Source organism: Nyctereutes procyonoides, unplaced genomic scaffold, assembly GCF_905146905.1.
Source record: "Nyctereutes procyonoides isolate TBG_1078 unplaced genomic scaffold, NYPRO_anot_genome, whole genome shotgun sequence".
Classification (NCBI taxonomy): domain Eukaryota; kingdom Metazoa; phylum Chordata; class Mammalia; order Carnivora; family Canidae; genus Nyctereutes; species Nyctereutes procyonoides.
In genome coordinates, this window is record NW_026575021.1 from 10,494,720 (window position 1) to 10,512,046 (window position 17,327).

Genomic DNA, 17,327 nt, shown 5'->3' on the forward strand with positions numbered 1-17,327 from the left:
CAGATTTTGTTTGTTTTTTTTTTTTAATCTTTCTTTTGCATGTGTGTGGAAAAAGGATAGTAGGTTCTAGCATGTAGTATCTAGTACCTGTCACATGAAGCCTGCAGGCCAGGCACCTGTGGTCAGGGGAAGGGATGGTCTGCTTTGTGTTTCAGTGGGGTCAGAGGTGTGGAGGGTGGACCGGGGCGAGGCGGGGGGGGGGGGGCGGGCTGAGATGGGGAGACGGACCAGAGGAGTGTCAGCAAGAGATGAGGGGGCCTGGAGGAAGAGTGCACAAAATGAGTGTTTCTGGGAGAGAGCCGGCTGACTTAGAGATGCACCTTAAATAGACTGTTCCTTTTGGTTGGTGGAAGACTTGTCACAGGAGTGTTAATTCCTAATCTGTCGTCTGTCTGGTCTGGATCGTGGCCTGTGAAAAGGTCTCATTAGAAACAATGGAAAACAGGTTGATACTAGAAATACCTTCGTAACAAAAGCAGTAAGGTTAATGGTTACCTGTTGTCATTCTGCTTACTTGACAAATAGGAAGTCTTATTTTTGGTTATTAAAATAACTATAATCACAGAAAACTACTGATAAGAAATCATATTTATTGGGGATAAATTGGAAATGCACATATATTTCCATATATATTGGAAACTGTGTTATTTCAGTTGGGACAACCATTTATCCAACAGGACTGTATTTTATGGCTTGTTTCCAAGGCATTCTAAAGATCCTGATGATATTTTTTATATATATAAAGGAAAAACACCTCACTTTACTAGGTTTATTTCCTTTTCCAGTCGTGGGTTTCATTTTCAGTATAAGCTTTGTGGCATGGTGAGTGAGGAGGAAGGAGATATTCATAAACCATAGTATTTCATGTAGAAACAGTTCTATTGACTTTAAAATTATCACCAAAAGAATGGCTGTCCACAGGAATTTATTAGGAATTTTAACCTAGTTTGTTTTACCCTGGCTTGCCAAACAGTATCAAATGACCTCAAACGGCCCTTAAAAAAAAAAAAAAAAAAGGCATGAAAACACCAAGATAATGAAATAAAACCATAATTCTGTTTTTTAAACCAATTTCTTAAAAGGAAGAGTTAATTTTAATAGGTGAAATATTTCATGAATTAAAGGGAGAATCCATTCCTAGAATTGAGAGGGGTTTTCCCCCCCCTTAAATTATGTTAATATCAAGAAGATAAAACAGAATAGGCTAAAGCATGTCATGTCATGACAGAAACTTTAGACCCATTTGCTCCTTTCGTCTTTATTAATATATACAAATTATACCCTGAGCTGTTAAGGATTAAGTTCTTCACTTGCATTTATTAGAGAATCCTTCACAGAGGAATTTCTTTTAGTATTTTTTTTTTCAACAACTTTTAGTATTTATAATAGTTACCACTTCATAGATAGCAGAAATTATTCCTTATGGGATATGGGTCTTTGAATGTAAATTGTATGTGTGATCTGTATGCACACATACGCAGCAGTGTGTAATAAGAAAGTTCAGGGATCCCTGGGTGGCGCAGCGGTTTGGTGCCTGCCTTTGGCCCAGGGCGCGATCCTGGAGATCCGGGATCGAATCCCACGTCGGGCTCCCGGTGCATGGGGCCTGCTTCTCCCTCTGCCTCTGTCTCTGCCTCTCTTTCTCTCTGTGACTATCATAAATAAATAAATTAAAAAAAAAAGAAAGTTCAAGAAAATTCAATTCTCATAATGTACATAAAGCACCCTCTTCATGAAATCTAAGTGGCCTAGAAAATTCCACCATATAGTATATGTTAATAATTATAGATAAAACATCTATTTTCTAAGTATTATTCAATAACAGATGTCAACCTAATACAGGTAGAAACTAAAGAAAAGTGAGAACATTAAAGAAGTTTGGTGGGTTAAATCAACATGGTATATTCAAACTGATGTAGAAGGAAAAATCAATGCTAATAAAATTTCTAGGTGTAGAAATTTTACAAACTGTTTCCAATAACTAATGCATACCACTTTAATGGCCAAATCTTTTTTAAAAAATTTCAGATGCAAATACAGTATATTGAATATAAGTTTTTGAAATGACTAAGGAATTAATTGTACTATATTATTTAAAGAGTGCTGTTCTGTGCCAAGTCAGAATTTGCTACTTTCCCTGCTTAACTAACTCCAGACCAGTGTTCCCTTAATATACTTTGTTTTCCCCCCACATTTCTATGCCATTCCTCTTTTTTTTTTTTTTAAAGGTTTTTTTATTCATGAGAAACAGAGAGAGAGAGAGGCAGAGACACAGGCAGATGGAGAATCAGGCTCCTTACAGGGAGCCCAATGTGGGACTCGGTTCCAGGACTCTGGGATCATGACCTGAGCCAAAGGCAGATGCTCAACCGCTGAGCCACCCAGGTGTCCCCCATTCCTATCTTCGAAGTCCTTTTCCCTGAATTGTTGTCTTGGTCAGCTTGAGCTGCTGTTACAAAATACCAGAAACCAGGTAGCTTATCAACAGTAGAGATTTACTTCTCACAGTTCTAGAGGCCAAGGAGTCCAAGATCAGGGGGTACCAGCTGGTTCACTGTTGTGATGCCTTTCTTCCTGGTAGCTCTTCTTGCTATGTCCATACATGGTAGAAAAAAGAACTAGCTAGCTCTCTGGCCTCTTCCTGCAAGAGCACTCATCCCATTCATGGGAACCTAATCACTGCCCAAAGGTCCCATCTCCTGATACACCACATCGGTGGCTAGGGTGTCACTATAGGCATTTTGAGAGGATAAAAACATTCAGTCCATGACACTGTCACTAACCCATCTTTGTCAAAACCCATCATAGTGATGTTTCCTCCAAAGAGACCCATCTCCATGCCTCAACCAGATGTGATCTTTCCCTTCTTTGAGTACCAGTAGTCCTTTATGTATTGCTCATAATATTTACCATACACTTAATGTACTCTAGACTATTGTCGTTTGCATATTAGGCTAACCCCACCATTAGATTGTAAACTAATTGTAGATATTGATTTATTCCAGAGCACGCAGCCCAGAATCTGGTCAAAATCCTTCATTTAGGGATCCCTGGGTGGCGCAGCGGTTTAGCGCCTGCCTTTGGCCCAGGGCGGGATCCTGGAGACCCGGGATCGAATCCCACGTCGGGCTCCGGGTGCATGGGGCCTGCTTCTCCCTCTGCCTGTGTCTCTGCCTCTCTCTCTCTCTCTCTCTCTCTCTGTGATGACTATCATAAATAAATTAAAAAAAAATCATTTATATTTTAGTTGAATTTTACAAATGTATAAACTGAGGCCCAGACTGATCTGAGGTGAGGTGCTGTTTCACTACTTTCCATGTTTTGGAAGAAAAATTCTACTTTGACCCAAGAAGAAAAGAAACTACTACTATACAACTAACTAGTAACTTAGGACTAAGCACCTTTTAAAAGGAGCTGATCTTCACTCTTAAAACTGAGACCATTAGTGCTTATTTTCAAACTGATTAATATCCATTCACATTAAAATTAGTGTTGACTACGGAATGGGAGAAGATCTTTGCAAATGACAAATCTCATAAAGAGTTGATATCCAAAATCTATAAAGAACTTACACCCCCAAAAATAATCCAGCTAAATGGGCAGAAGGCATCCAGACAGCTTACAGACACATAAGATGTTAAACATCACTCATCATCAGGGAACTACAAATCCAAACCATGATGAGATACCACCCTACAATGTCTGATTGGCTAAAATTAACACAAGAAACAGCAGATGTTGTCAAGGATGCAGAGAAAGGGGAACCTTCTTGCGCTGTTGTGGGAATGCAAACTGGTGCAGCCATTCTGGAGAACAGGATGGAGATTCCTCAAAAATAAAACTACCCAATGGCCCAGTAATTGCACTACTAGGTATTTACCCAAAGGATACAGAAATACAGATTCAAAGGGGTACATGCACCCTGATGTTTATAGCAGCATTATCAACAACAGCCAAACTATGGAGAGAGCCCAAGTGATGAATGGATAAAGAAGGGGTATGTGTGTGTGTGTGTGTGTGTGTGTGTGTGTGTAATGGTATTTTACCTGACCATCAAAAAGAATGAAATCTTGCCATTCGCAATGATGTGGATGGAGCCAGAGGGTATAATGCTAAATAAAGTAAGAGAGACAAATACCATATGTTAACTAACTGGAATTTAAACACTTGAAGTAAAAAATAAAACATTGTTAGAAAAAAAAAAAAACATTGTTAGTATTTTTAAACTTGATAAAAAATGTGATTGTTTTACAGGATACAAGTTCAGTATTAAAGGAGGAACAAGTTATTACAGCCTTTGAGGATGAAGGTTCATATATAATTCAAGAACAGCAGGATTCTCTTGTGTGTCGGGGGATTCTTGACTTAGAAGACATCGACATACCAGAGCCTCTCGCTCCTGAAAGCTACCCCGAGTCCATCTGTGAGGACGACGTTACCTTAGCTTTGAAAGAATTAGATGAACGATGTGAAGAAGAAGAAGCGGATTTCTCTGGACTGTCTAGGTGAGAATATGGTTTCACAAACACTAGAGTAATATGACCTCTTCTCTCCAAGCCCTTCCCAAATAGGACTCTCTATTCCAGTTTACTTACTTTCATTTCTGTGTTTTAGCCTATAATCCTACCACCTTCATTTTAAAAGAGAAAATGACTAAGATGGGTTTATTCTCTGTTACTGACCTTCAGTTTGCCTAAAGAAAAAGCATAGTGAGGAACATTCTACATTTAGAAGCACACACACCAAATACCTATTTCGGCAAAATGCCAAATGGCCAGTTGTTAAAACCAATCATGAATCATGGGATGAACTTCTGTGATAGTAAAATGAATCTGAAATGTATCCAAAAAATCGTTTTATAGTTTACTCATCAGCAGTCAGAGGTTGTAAAGTTTGAGTTATACAATGGGCAGAAGTGATCACTTCTTGGTACCGTCAGATGTTGGCTGACTCCTTTTAAAATGTTCCAGCTCTATACATTCAAAATGACCACAGAGTATCAACAATTCCCAAAGAGGGCCTTTTCTTGACGCATGAGCTAACAAAATTGAATCATTGATTATTGCATATAGTCCTTAGAAGAAATCTTGGTAGCTATTATGAAATGTGTCCAGCAAACAGTTCTGTGATGATTAGAATTATGATGTAATCTAATGCCTAGTATTTTTCTTTTATGTAAGTTTTATAAATATTTGTTATTCAAAGTTGTGTTTTTTATAAAGGTATGTAGCTTAATACACTGTGTATCTGTGCCCCATTCAGTAATTTCAAGCCCCCTGATAATTATTTTTATATAAAAATTAATATTTAGTAATCATCAAATATTTCAGAGTTTCAGTCTTACAAGAAAAATCATTCATTTGTATTTCAAGTGATAACATACACACAGGAGACTTTCACTCTTCAGGATATCTACAATATGTTCCTGTATTCGAAAGTGTATATTCAGACATTAACCTTGGTGATACGCCTTGTTCATGTTACCAGTTGGGACGGCAGTAGCCTGTGCAGTCACTCATTCATTCATCACATGCGAAGTCAGGGTGCCAGAGATGATGTGGAGGTAAATCCTCAACTACTGGGCCTTCTAAAAGGTTGAAGCCAAATAATTGCCTTTGGTCAAGCATTAAAGATGAAATATAGTGCATTTCTACTAAATACAGAGAAATAGCTAGCTGCCCAAGCTTCCAAGAAACACGTTTTTTAAAAATCAGTCACCACAGTGACATTATAAAGATATACATTTTTGAGGTATATCTTAAGTTTTCACTTCAAATGTCTGTTTTATTTTTATCTTTTCCCCCATCTTTACTTAGATCCCTCTCTTCCACATGAATTGCTTGCTCCACAATTTCTGTAAAGCCTTAGAAAGCTACGTGGTCATGGAAACACACAATCTTAAGACCTTGAGTAATGCATTTCTTTATGGAGTGTCTGACTCAGACACAACCTCATCTTTAAGATCCACAATTACCCTTTCTTTATAGAATGACCAACCCAAACATATCTTCATCTCTTTTCACTGTCCCATTTTTTTTTTGTATTATCTGATGTGCTGGGATTATAAATTGCTCAAAAAAAAAAAAAAGGCCAGGTCTTTTTTGAGTCCACAGTCCATTACTGACACACTGCAAGGCACATAGTATATACTCATGAAATAGCTGAGCTGCCAGTATGTGTCAAAGCTGATAATAATGGGTTTGGACCCACAGTTCTGGGTTCAAATTCTGACTCTGTCATTTCCTACTCAATAACCTGTAGGCACAGTACTTAATTTCACTGACCTTTTTGTTTCCTCATGGTAAAACTGAGCTAATATTAGCCTAACCTTCAGAGTTGCTGTAAAGATGGGCTGCAACAGTCCTAAGAAAGAACACAGAAATCTTGCTATTTGTACTTCTTTATGAAGTTTAGGTTGTTGTATATTTTCTAAATCAGTGCGTAAACTTGAATAAAAATAATCTATGTTGGGTGACTTAAACTATTTTAAGATAGTATTATGTGATATTGTGTATTAACAGTCAAGATGAAGAAGAGCAAGATGGCTTTCCAGAAGTCCAGACATCACCTCTACCATCACCATTTCTTTCTGCCATAATAGCTGCTTTTCAGCCAGTAGCATGTGATGATGAGGAAGAGGCCTGGCGCTGCCATGTCAACCAGATGCTGTCTGACACTGATGGGTCCTGTGCAGTGTTTACTTTTCATGTGTTTTCCAGGCTGTTTCAGGTCTGTGGTTTTAAAGCTTTCTGAATTTATATTAACAATTACAAAAAAAAAAAAAAAAACAATTACCTGATAAGGTTATGGTTTTTTTTTTTAATCTAAAATGAGTATCTCAAATTCTATTTTCCCTTTTTTTTTCCAATTCTATTTTCTACTTTTATTTTTCTTAGTGCCTCAAAATTTAATCTTCCCATCGATTTTCTTTTAAAAAAAATATAAATATATATATTTTTATGGGCTGGCATAATCACCTGGCAGCCTATATATATATATATAATTTTTTTCTCTTTTTTCTCCCAGGGCATCTTCATGGCACAGTCCACTAAACGTCCAGCTCTTGGTCTTGACTCAGATCTCAGGATCATGAGATCAAGCCCCACGTTGGGCTCCACCCTCAGAGCAGAGTCTGTTTGGGTTTCTCTCTCGCTCTCCCCTCCCCACTCTAAAATAAATAAATCTTTAAAAAAAAAATTTCCCAAAGATAGTGATACTACTTAATTTTATGACACTATAGTACTGCTGATAATTTATACAATAACTAGTAGAGATATCTCCCTTCAGATCATTGAAATAAAACTTGAAAGCAAGTTTTATCCATCCAGGATGCCAAGAAAAAAAAAAATAGAACCATGGTCCCTGCCTTCAAAAAGTTTACAGTCAATATCATGAAACAGTTTATAATTAAGTACTAAATTAATTGGCTTTGTCTCCACACACCTTAAAAATTTTAGCTAAGGTTGCTTCCAACTGTAGAAATAATAATATGAGGTAACATTTATTGAGTGCTCACTACATGCTAGGTATTGGCATTGTGGCTTAAATGCTTTTACATTATTTAATTCTTAGACCTATGAAATACAGAGTATTTTTAGCATTCTGTAGCCAGAGAAACTAAGGCACAGAGAAATGCCATTTAAGTCCTTATGCTCTGAACTAGCTACCACTTTTAGGTAGGTTACCACTCTTGACCCAAGTACATGTTGCGCATCTTGGAAGACCCGGCTAAGTGCATTTTTTCAGTGGAGCTTTCCCAGCCACTCCACCCTCTCTAGTCTCTCCCTCCTGAAAGTTCTTTAGGCTCATCAATGGGAGCATTTAATTTATTCTGCACTTTTGCACTGCTCCTTGGTTTCCCATTCATATTTTTTTTTCTTTCCAAAGATACTCTGTTTCCTGATGCCTAAGATTGTAGCTTATGCTCTTATTATTATTAAATCATAGTGATACCTAACAGTGCTACATATACACAGGCAGGTACACATTAACTAGTCATATAATTATACCATCGATGATCTAGTCTAATTCACTGAGTGCTCACCATGGGTAAGGCACTATTTTATGTTAATGAGAATTCTTGAGTTTTGAGAAGATATTGCTCTTAATGCATTTTTATGACTTTAATTAAATCACCTGGCAGCCCATAGCCAAGCATAGTAAACTACATTTCCTGAAAGTTTCTTTCAGGTACAACTCTTGAAGAGCTAATTCTTCAGACATATAAGGACTTTAATTCTAATGATGTGCAGCATATATTCCTTCTATCTCTCCTAATTTTAAAAAAAAAAAAAACACTGAGGAATGGGAAGATGAATGGCACGTATCTTTAGTTGCTTTTTTCAGTAGTACTATTTTGTAAATTTTTGATCATTTTTGGGAAATTAACATTTCCTAAAGAAGAGCCTAAAAACATGGATTTACAGACCAGCCATTAGAAGTCTGTATATCGGGGGATCCCTGGGTGGCGCAGCGGTTTGGCGCCTGTCTTTGGCCCGGGGCACGATCCTGGAGACCCGGGATCAAGTCCCATGTCGGGCTCCCGGTGCATGGAGCCTGCTTCTCCCTCTGCCTGTGTCTCTGCCTCTCTTTCTTTCTCTGTGACTATCATAAATAAATAAATAAGTAAATAAGTAAATAAATAAATAAATAAATAAATATTTAAAAAAAAAGAATTCTGTATATCACTACAATAGTTTTATAATAAAGTTTGCCCTACTTATAAATCATGCATCTTAACGATGAAAAAAAGGCCTTCTTATGAAACACTAAAATTTTTTAATGCTTTTCTCCATAGACAATTCAAAGAAAGTTTGGAGATATAACTAATGAGGCAGTCAGCTTTCTTGGTGAAAGTCTGCAACGCATTGGTACCAAATTTAAAAGTTCACTAGAAGTGATGATGATGTGTTCAGAATGCCCAACAGTCTTTGTGGATGCTGAAACAGTAAGTTTTTATATGAAGGCTTTTTATGAAGACTAAATTTGAATGGCACCAGTCAGTAAATTTTTTTTAAGGCAATTCAGAATTTTGAAGTGTTTAAAGGTTTATATTTTCAATTTGGCTAGAAATATCTAGCAAAATATAATTCCAGTGTACTATATATGCAGTGACTTGTGTCTGTTTCTGATTCTGAGCCCTCCCTGTCCTCACCCTTCCCAGAGTCCTAGATGGGGAAGCCAGAGTCCTATTCTAGAGATGAGTACTCTCTGATTTTCCCTGATTCTTGAATAAAAGTGGGTAGGAGAGGGCTAGACCTACTCCCATGAAGAACCCAGAGCTCAATCTTCCCATTTTGTTTCCAAACACACAGATTATGTATTAAGATATTTAGAGAGAAGCTCCTGGGTGGCTCAGTTAAGCATCTGACTCTTGATTTCAGCTCAGGTCATGATCTCGGGGTGGTGAGATCAAGCCCTGAATTGGGCTCCATGCTGGGCATAGAGCCTGCTTAAGATTCTCTCTCTCCCTCTTTTTCTCTCTTAAAAAAAAAAAAGTTTTTAGAGAATTAAGGTTTAAGAAGCTTCAAGGGTGTTAGCTTTAAGATGTATACTGGTGTGCCATTTCTCACCTCAGACAGTTCTTGAAAGCATCTGAAGGCACACTTGTCCTTGCTGGCATCCCTGAAATCCCACTACATTCCTACTCAGTTTCCATGAAAGGTCAGCCCTCAGTATGGGAGAGAGCTCAGGAAAGGGACGCTGGCACTAAGCACTAAGTCAGGCCAAAAACCAACTGACAGAAATTCCATGACCTAAAAGTTGTCAGTCTTAGGACTGATGAGAAATGATAACCTGGATCAATGTTTCTGACTTGACAGCTGATGTCATGTGGTTTGCTGGAAACACTCAAGTTCAGTGTTTTGGAGTTGCAAGAACACCTGGATACATACAATGCCAAAAGAGAAGCAGCTGAGCAGGTCAGTCTCTTTTTTTTTTTTTTTTACCATGTGAAAAATGTAGCTTGCTTTTGACGCTAGGAATGTTAACTTGGCAGCTAAACAGCCAAGATAGAAAAGAGGATCTCTTAGCACTTGCCTCAGGGTTTTACTGAGAAACAAGGGGCCTCCCTCTGAACTCTCTGTCCAGTGAATTCCTATCTCTGGCTTTTAGAAATCAGACCTCTAAGAGCCTCAGAACACAATGGAACACGATAGCCTTATAAAAAGCTTCTATGTGGAGACTACGTCGCTGCCTTCAACATTGCAAATGGTGAAATAAAAGCATTATTTCTGAGAGTGCCCTGTCCTATTGTGATCTAGAAAATCTGTAACCTGCAACAGAGCCAGGATCTTTTTCCTGTGATGTGTATGTAGGCAAACAAAGGGAGAAATAAGCACACAGTAGATTATAGATATTACTTGTGAAGAAATGTTTCTTCAGTTCCCATCTGGCACTGCACAACAACACTAGTTCTGTTTCCTGAGAGTAAATGTTTTCAACTAGCAGGGTCAGGAAAAAAATTTTTCTCCTTTTCACATAAACTGTATATAGTAGACATTTTTTTCCTAGAATAGATGGATCTTTCATTAATTAGCATTAAATATACATCACATGTAGTGCTTGCTTCGGCAGCACATGTACTAAAATTGGAACAATACAGAGAAGATTAGCTTGGTCCCTGTGCAAGGATGACACACAAATATATTTCTTCGGAATATGAATCATAAAAAAAGAATGGAACCTTGCCATTTGCAACAACATGGATAGAGCTAGAGAGTATAATGCTAAGTGAAATAAGTCAGTGAAAGACAAATACCATATGATTTTACCCATGTTGAATTTAAGAAGCAAAACAAATGAAAATGGGGAAAAAGAAAGCAAAAGCAAGAAACAGACTCTTAATTATAGAGAATAAACTGAGGGTTGCTGGAGGAGAGGTATTTGTATATATTGTGGAAGGATCACAAAAAGTCTAATTAATGTCCATCACTGCTACATAATTCAAATTATTTTTGACAAACACAAATTTGACAATTTAGATGAAATAGACCAGTCATTAAAAAGTACAAATTATGGCACACCTGAGTGGCTCAGTGGTTGAACATCTGCCTTTGGCTCAGGGCGTGATCCCGGGGTCCTGGGATCGAGTCCTGCATCGGGCTCCCCACAGGGAGTGTGGGGACCCCTCTGCCTGTGTGTCTGCCTCTTTGTGTGTCTCTCATGAATAAATTTTTTAAAAAATAAAAATACAAGAAATAAATAGGTAATGGGGATTAAGAAGGGCACTTGTGATGAGCACTAGGTATTGTGAGCAAGTGATGAATCACTAAATTCTTCACCTAAAACTAATTCTTTAAAAAATTATTTAATCAAAAAACTATGTATCGATCACATGCAAAGGGCTATGAAAAGTATAAGACCTGGCTCTTATTCCCTTAATATACTAGTTAAGAATATAAAGCACAAACACTGTGTACAAATAGTAGCAAAAGTAAAGTGTCAGGGATCTCTGGGTGGCTCAGTGGTTTAGCTCCTGCCTCTGGTCCAGGGCGTGATCTGCCTCTCCCTCTATCTCTGTGTCTCTCGTGAATAAATAAAATCTTAAAAAAAAAAAAAAAAGTAAAGTATCCATTTATAGCTATAACTAGAGACTTCACAAAATTGAAAGGGTCTAACAGACCTAATATGAGAAAATACTTACATTAAGGCTCTCTCTCCTTATAAAGAAGGAGGGAATCTCACATTTGGGCTGAAAGAATAATGACAAATTGATAAGGAGGGAAGAATTTTCAACATCGGGAAGGTATTGGGCAAGATCTGGTCATCTTACAAATATAGCAGTCCCCCCTTATCCACGGGGGACACATTCCAAGACCCCCCCAGTGGATGCCCACAACCGTAGAAAGTACCAGAACCCTATAGATACTATGGTTTTTTCCTGTACATGGTGAAGTTTATAAAATAGGCTCAGTAAAAGATTAACACCAATAATTAATAAAATGGAACAATTATAACAATTAGACTGTAATAGAAGTTGTGTGAAGGTGGTCTCTTGTTCTATCAAAATATGTTATTGTACTGGACTCACCCTCTGAGGATGATGTTAGATGACCCTGTGCCTTCAGGATGAGCTGGAGAGATGAATGATACAGGCCTTGGGACGGAGCATCAGGCTCCGGTGACCTCCTGATAATAGGTCAGAGGAGGATCACTGCTTCCAGGTTACCACTGACTTTGGGTGACTGAAACCCCAGATGGGGGTGGAAGATTGTGACCCTGCCATGCATGTTCTTATAAGCGTGTCTTGTGTACTAATGTTCACAGATCTTTCGAGTAGGAGGAGAATTGCCCCAGCAGTTCTGAAGTCTTACCTATGTTCAACTTTAGTAGATTCTGTGGTTTTCTAAAAGATGCTCTATCAGTTTAGGATCCCTGCAGAAGGATATACAAGAATTACCGTTCGCTTCCTATCTTTGCCACCACTCGGTATTTACAACTTTTAAAATTTTGGTCATTCTGGTGGGTGTGTGGTATTTTATGATAGTATTTTGCATTTCCCTGATGACTTGTTTGAGCACCTGCTCAAATAGATATTTTCATTTAGATATTTTTTGAATTGTGCCTTCAAGTATCTTGTCCATTTTTGCAAATGGCTTTCTTGTTGATTTGTAGGAGTTATTCTAAACACAAGCCTTTTATTGGATACATTTATAAGTTTTTTCCCTTCTCTGTGGCTAGCATTTTCACTATCTTAATAGCATCCTTTGATGAACACAAGTTTTTAATCTTGACTAAGTCTAAGTTATCCATCCTTTTTCCATTATGGTTAGTGCCTTTTGTGTCTTCATAAATATTTGCCTACCCTAGAAGCTGTGATAGAGTTATAGTTAAGGACCTTGATACATATCTTGGCTCTCTGTGTCCACACCCTTTCATAACTTGGCTTTGCTGTTCCATCAAGTGGTGGAGAGCTGGACTCCCATCTCTTAAGTCTGTGACATCCTTGCCTTTTTCTGACCAAATTCAGAAACGATGCTGTGCAACTTCTCAGTCTAGCACTTAGGCCTTTTGCAGCTTCTGCTTTTGCCATTGTGCCAGTTCCAGTGTAAATTGGGATAAACTCTAGAAAACTAATAAAACCCTTAATTTACTGGAGAATTAGATGCCACGTAGAGCAGAATGGAGGCATCCCAACTGACAGCATGCCAGGCATTTAAGTGATGCCAGTTTAGAGCTTCCAGCCCCTGTCAAGTCATCCAATGACTGCAGACTCGGGGATGACCCTAGGCAAGGCCAGAAGGAACTCCCAACCAGATTAGTCTTATTTTAAGCCATTTAAGTTTTAGAGAGGTTAGTGATGATACAGCAATAAGTACCATTTACAATAGGAAAAATCAAACACCTACAAATAAATCTAAAGATGTGCTACACCTCCACACAGAAAACTTAAAATATTAATGAGGGAAATTAAAGGCTATCTCAATGGGCAGCTTGGATGGCTCGGTGGTTTAGCATCGCCTTTGGCCCAGGGCATGATCCTAGAGACCCGGGATCGAGTCCCACGTTGGTCTCCCTGCACGGAGCCTGCTTCTCCCTCTGCCTGTGTCTCTGCTTCTGTCTCTCATGAATAAAATAAAATCTTCTAAAAAAAAATAAAAATAAAGGCTATCTCAGTAAGACTGTATACCATGTTCATGAATTAGAAGGTTCAAAATCTCAGATTCTCTATTGATGGAAATTGATAGACTAACTCTACAGTTTATATGGAAGTACAAAGAGCTAAGTATAAGACAAACAACCTTCTTGAACACAGGTCAGCAAACTATAGCCCATAGGTCATATCTGGCCCACTCCCTGTTTTTGTCAATAAAGGTTTTTTTTGGAACATAATCATATTTGTTTATGCATATTTACGCATATTTTTGTACTGCCACATAGTTAAAATGGTTGCAACAGAGAATAGTTTGCAGTCTTTACTCCTTGCCCTTCACAGAAATAGCCTTCCAAATTTGTACATGAAGAACAATAACAAAGTCTAACCAACAGAGTTAGACTTCCAGCTAGTAAGACTTGTTAAAAAATTCAAGAGTATATGGCTTAAGAATAGAAAAACAGACCACTGGAATATAATAGAGAATCTGATAACAGACCCATATATACATGGGTACATATGTGTATGTATGGTCATCATACAGTTTATAGCAAAGGTGCTATTATAACACAGTGGGAAAATAATGTTTTCAATAAATTGTGTTGAATCAAATATTTGTATAGGGGAGAAAAAGGATTCCTTCTAAGCTGTCATCACTTTCTTGTCCCATATTGTTACTTTTCTTACTCTCCTTTCTTGTGTTCATCTATCAACCAAGGGGTTTTTGTTCTTCGGGTTTTCCCTCTAATAGTTTTTACCATTATAGTATCATAGTTAACACATTCTTCCATTATGCCTTGAAAGTCACGAGTGACAGCCTGGGTTCTTCATCAGGACCCCTGCCATCCTGGCAGGAAATGAACAGTTCAACACCAGGAGACCAGAAATCTGTTTACATTTTTATCCTCCCAGGTGCTGCTGCTTGGTTGTCTAGCCTCTCGTCCTGCACACGTTAAACGCTAGAGTGGCAGTGTCCCGAGGGAAGCTGCACACATCGTTGGGTGCCCTTCTCTACAGTCCTCTTCCCTCCAGCATACCTTTGGTGACCCTGTTTTCCCAGCTCAGTGACGCTGTGGGTCCCCCCTAGGCCACAGCTGTCTGCCTGCCTGAGCAGCTAGCAAAGCTTTGAGTAAGCAAGGCCCCGGAGCTAAGCCTGGGATCTGTGCAGGGCTCCCTGTCTGCTGGTGGACTGCATTCTGCTTCTGTGGGTGTCCTTGGAGGGCTGGCGCTCTACGGGCTGCTGCCTCATGCCCAGAAGCCGAACCTCTCCAGTTCCCTTTTAACCTTTACTTGAGCCTTGACTAAAGAAACAATGATGACCGATTGGATGTGAACGGGGGGGACATTCTGTACACCAAGTACTGTGTCTTGTGCACGCTGGCTGCAATAGTGTGGACCTGTGCTGTTCAGGCCAGTACGCAGCCATGAGACTATGGGCTTGGGGCTTGTTTTTTTTTAACAGAGTAAAAACATAAAAAACATAATTTGTTGAATAAGGCTCCCAAAATGTTCTATCACTGGGCATAGACTAGAAAACATTTTATTTAGTGACAATAGGCCTTTAGATATTCAGTTATTTTCTAATTTATTAGTACACGTGGACAAATTGGACTGGATTAGTGAGGAGGATTAGGTGTATAAATGTTTTAACATTCTGTGTGAATAAATATGAACACATGCATCCTACAATAGATTTCAGCCGAATGCTGCTGATATAAAGAAATCCGCTGGATAGCTTTTGACAGTGGCTGCCAGCGGCTCATCTCACTAGGGAAAGCTTAACGTGTTTCTTCAGAGATGCTGTCAAGCAAAAGCCTAAGGGCCTGTACAGTCTAAGGGACTGGAATAAAAGCAACATAAGGTCAAAGAGTTGTTTTGAAATAACGGAGACATCTAATTCGCATTCTTTGCATGTACAACGTTAAGCTACAGTTGAGTGTTTTAAATGCCTAGTTGTACTGAGATATTTTCAGTGAATATGCTTAATGGAGCTAGTAGTTTTTCTTAAAGTCTTAATGATTTCATATGTATGTTTTATGTTTATCATACACATAAAGAACTAGGAAGTAAAAAGAATACATAATATCAAACTGTCAAAACCTAATTTCTTCACCAGGAGGCCCTTAACTTTTCTTTGTTCTGCTAGGACATTCCATGACTCCCAACATTTTTTTCCCCAACTAAACTACAATGCTCTCATTTTTTATTTGACTAAAGAAAAAAAATACCTTAAATAAATACCCAATATTAGGAATAGCCCCTGGATAAGGGGAAAAAACACGCATGGCATCTATATCCAGTATTCTTTGGAGATAACATGTTTGTCATTCATTACTTTCCAAAAAGAAAAGAAGTAAAAACAAGATTTAAAATGGATTTTTGGTTTCTGTTTCACTAATTAAAATTGACACCAGTCTTCTGAGAATTACACTTCTGATAAGCAAACAGACCTGGTTAATTTTAAGTTGCCTTTATTAAATTGCACTTCCAGAGGGAAAGCACATCTTTCATTTCCCCATCTTACATTAGACAAAAGTCAGGTATACGTTGTGAAGATTTCCAATAAAATCTGCAGAATGAAGAGTTCTCCTTACTGAAATGGAACACAAGTCCCTAGAAGAGCAGACTATTGTGTTTTTGTGAGCACACCACCACACTGTGCACATGTCGTCCTGCTCTGGTTTGTTGCCTACAAATAATTAGGCTCGAGTGGGATTGAAGGCTCTGCCTAGAACCAATCCCAGAACTTCAAGTTAACTTTTAAAGTGACCTTATACACACAGGCCATTATGTTACCAATTTCACTGTGCGTTATATAAATGTTATGTTAAAATTTACGGTTACTTCTTTCCTTAGTGGTTAAACAACTGTAAGAGGACATTTGGTGCCAAAGGAGACCTGTATAGGATAAACACAGATGCACAGGTAAGTCTCCTCTTCTTAGTTCTGCTCTGTTTCTGTGACAGGTAAAACCATGCATGTGTTCCAGTGTCCCTATTTGATAATCCTAGGAATGAAATTTATAACACTTTTCATTTTTGTTATCAGAACAGTCTTCGTCAAAGGTTCAGTGAAATATTGGCTTAGTAATGAAAAATTCACTTTAATAAAAATGAACGACCAGCTTGTGACTGAAGCTTAATAACATTCAGGAGATAAGCTTGATGGCTATCTAGACAGGCCAAGTTAGACTCTACTTGCATCTGCCTCTTCAAAAAATTAGACTGGTCGGGAAAGCAAACTTCACAGTAATGTCATATCCATTCATGGTAGCCTTTCTAAAGGCGAAATGCTGATTGGATAAACTAACTTTTTTATAGTATAAAAAGTCAATGAAAATAAGGGCAATGTTTTCTTAGGGAAAAGTACATGTGTATAAGACACTACATGAAAAAAAAAAAAACACTACATGAGGGTAAATCAAGCCCTACAAATTATTCTAATAGGAATACAGCTTCATACGCAGAAGATGCAGTCATCAATTAACTTCTGCATTGACATCAGAATTCCAATCTTTTCCGACATTGGTTGCACTGTTCTGGATTTCTAGTCACTGTAAAAGCTATAGCATGATAATAAAAATGTGAAGTTTTTTAAACTGAAATGTTGAGAAAATAATAGTATGCATTTCACATTCCTTATCTCTGTCCTTACAGCTGTGTCTAATAGATACTTAGTATCCCCATTTTGCAGATGAGGAAGCTGAGGCTCAGAGAAGCCAATGTATCTAAAA

General features: G+C 38.2%; 1 protein-coding gene and 1 pseudogene across 6 annotated transcripts in view; both read left to right on the forward strand.

Moving 5' to 3' along the window:
• The window catches only part of FRYL (FRY like transcription coactivator), a 257,505-nt gene that overhangs the window by 233,795 nt on the left and 6,383 nt on the right, over positions 1 to 17,327 (forward strand). For all 6 annotated transcript variants that reach the window (XM_055339583.1, XM_055339573.1, XM_055339599.1 and 3 more), the window contains 5 exons: positions 4,255 to 4,505; positions 6,522 to 6,729; positions 8,798 to 8,947; positions 9,822 to 9,920; positions 16,451 to 16,519. In XM_055339583.1, the coding sequence (XP_055195558.1) occupies positions 4,255 to 4,505; positions 6,522 to 6,729; positions 8,798 to 8,947; positions 9,822 to 9,920; positions 16,451 to 16,519 (777 nt within the window). The remainder of the gene's footprint in view (positions 1 to 4,254; positions 4,506 to 6,521; positions 6,730 to 8,797; positions 8,948 to 9,821; positions 9,921 to 16,450; positions 16,520 to 17,327) is intronic.
• LOC129520773 (U6 spliceosomal RNA) lies at positions 10,560 to 10,652 on the forward strand (annotated as a pseudogene).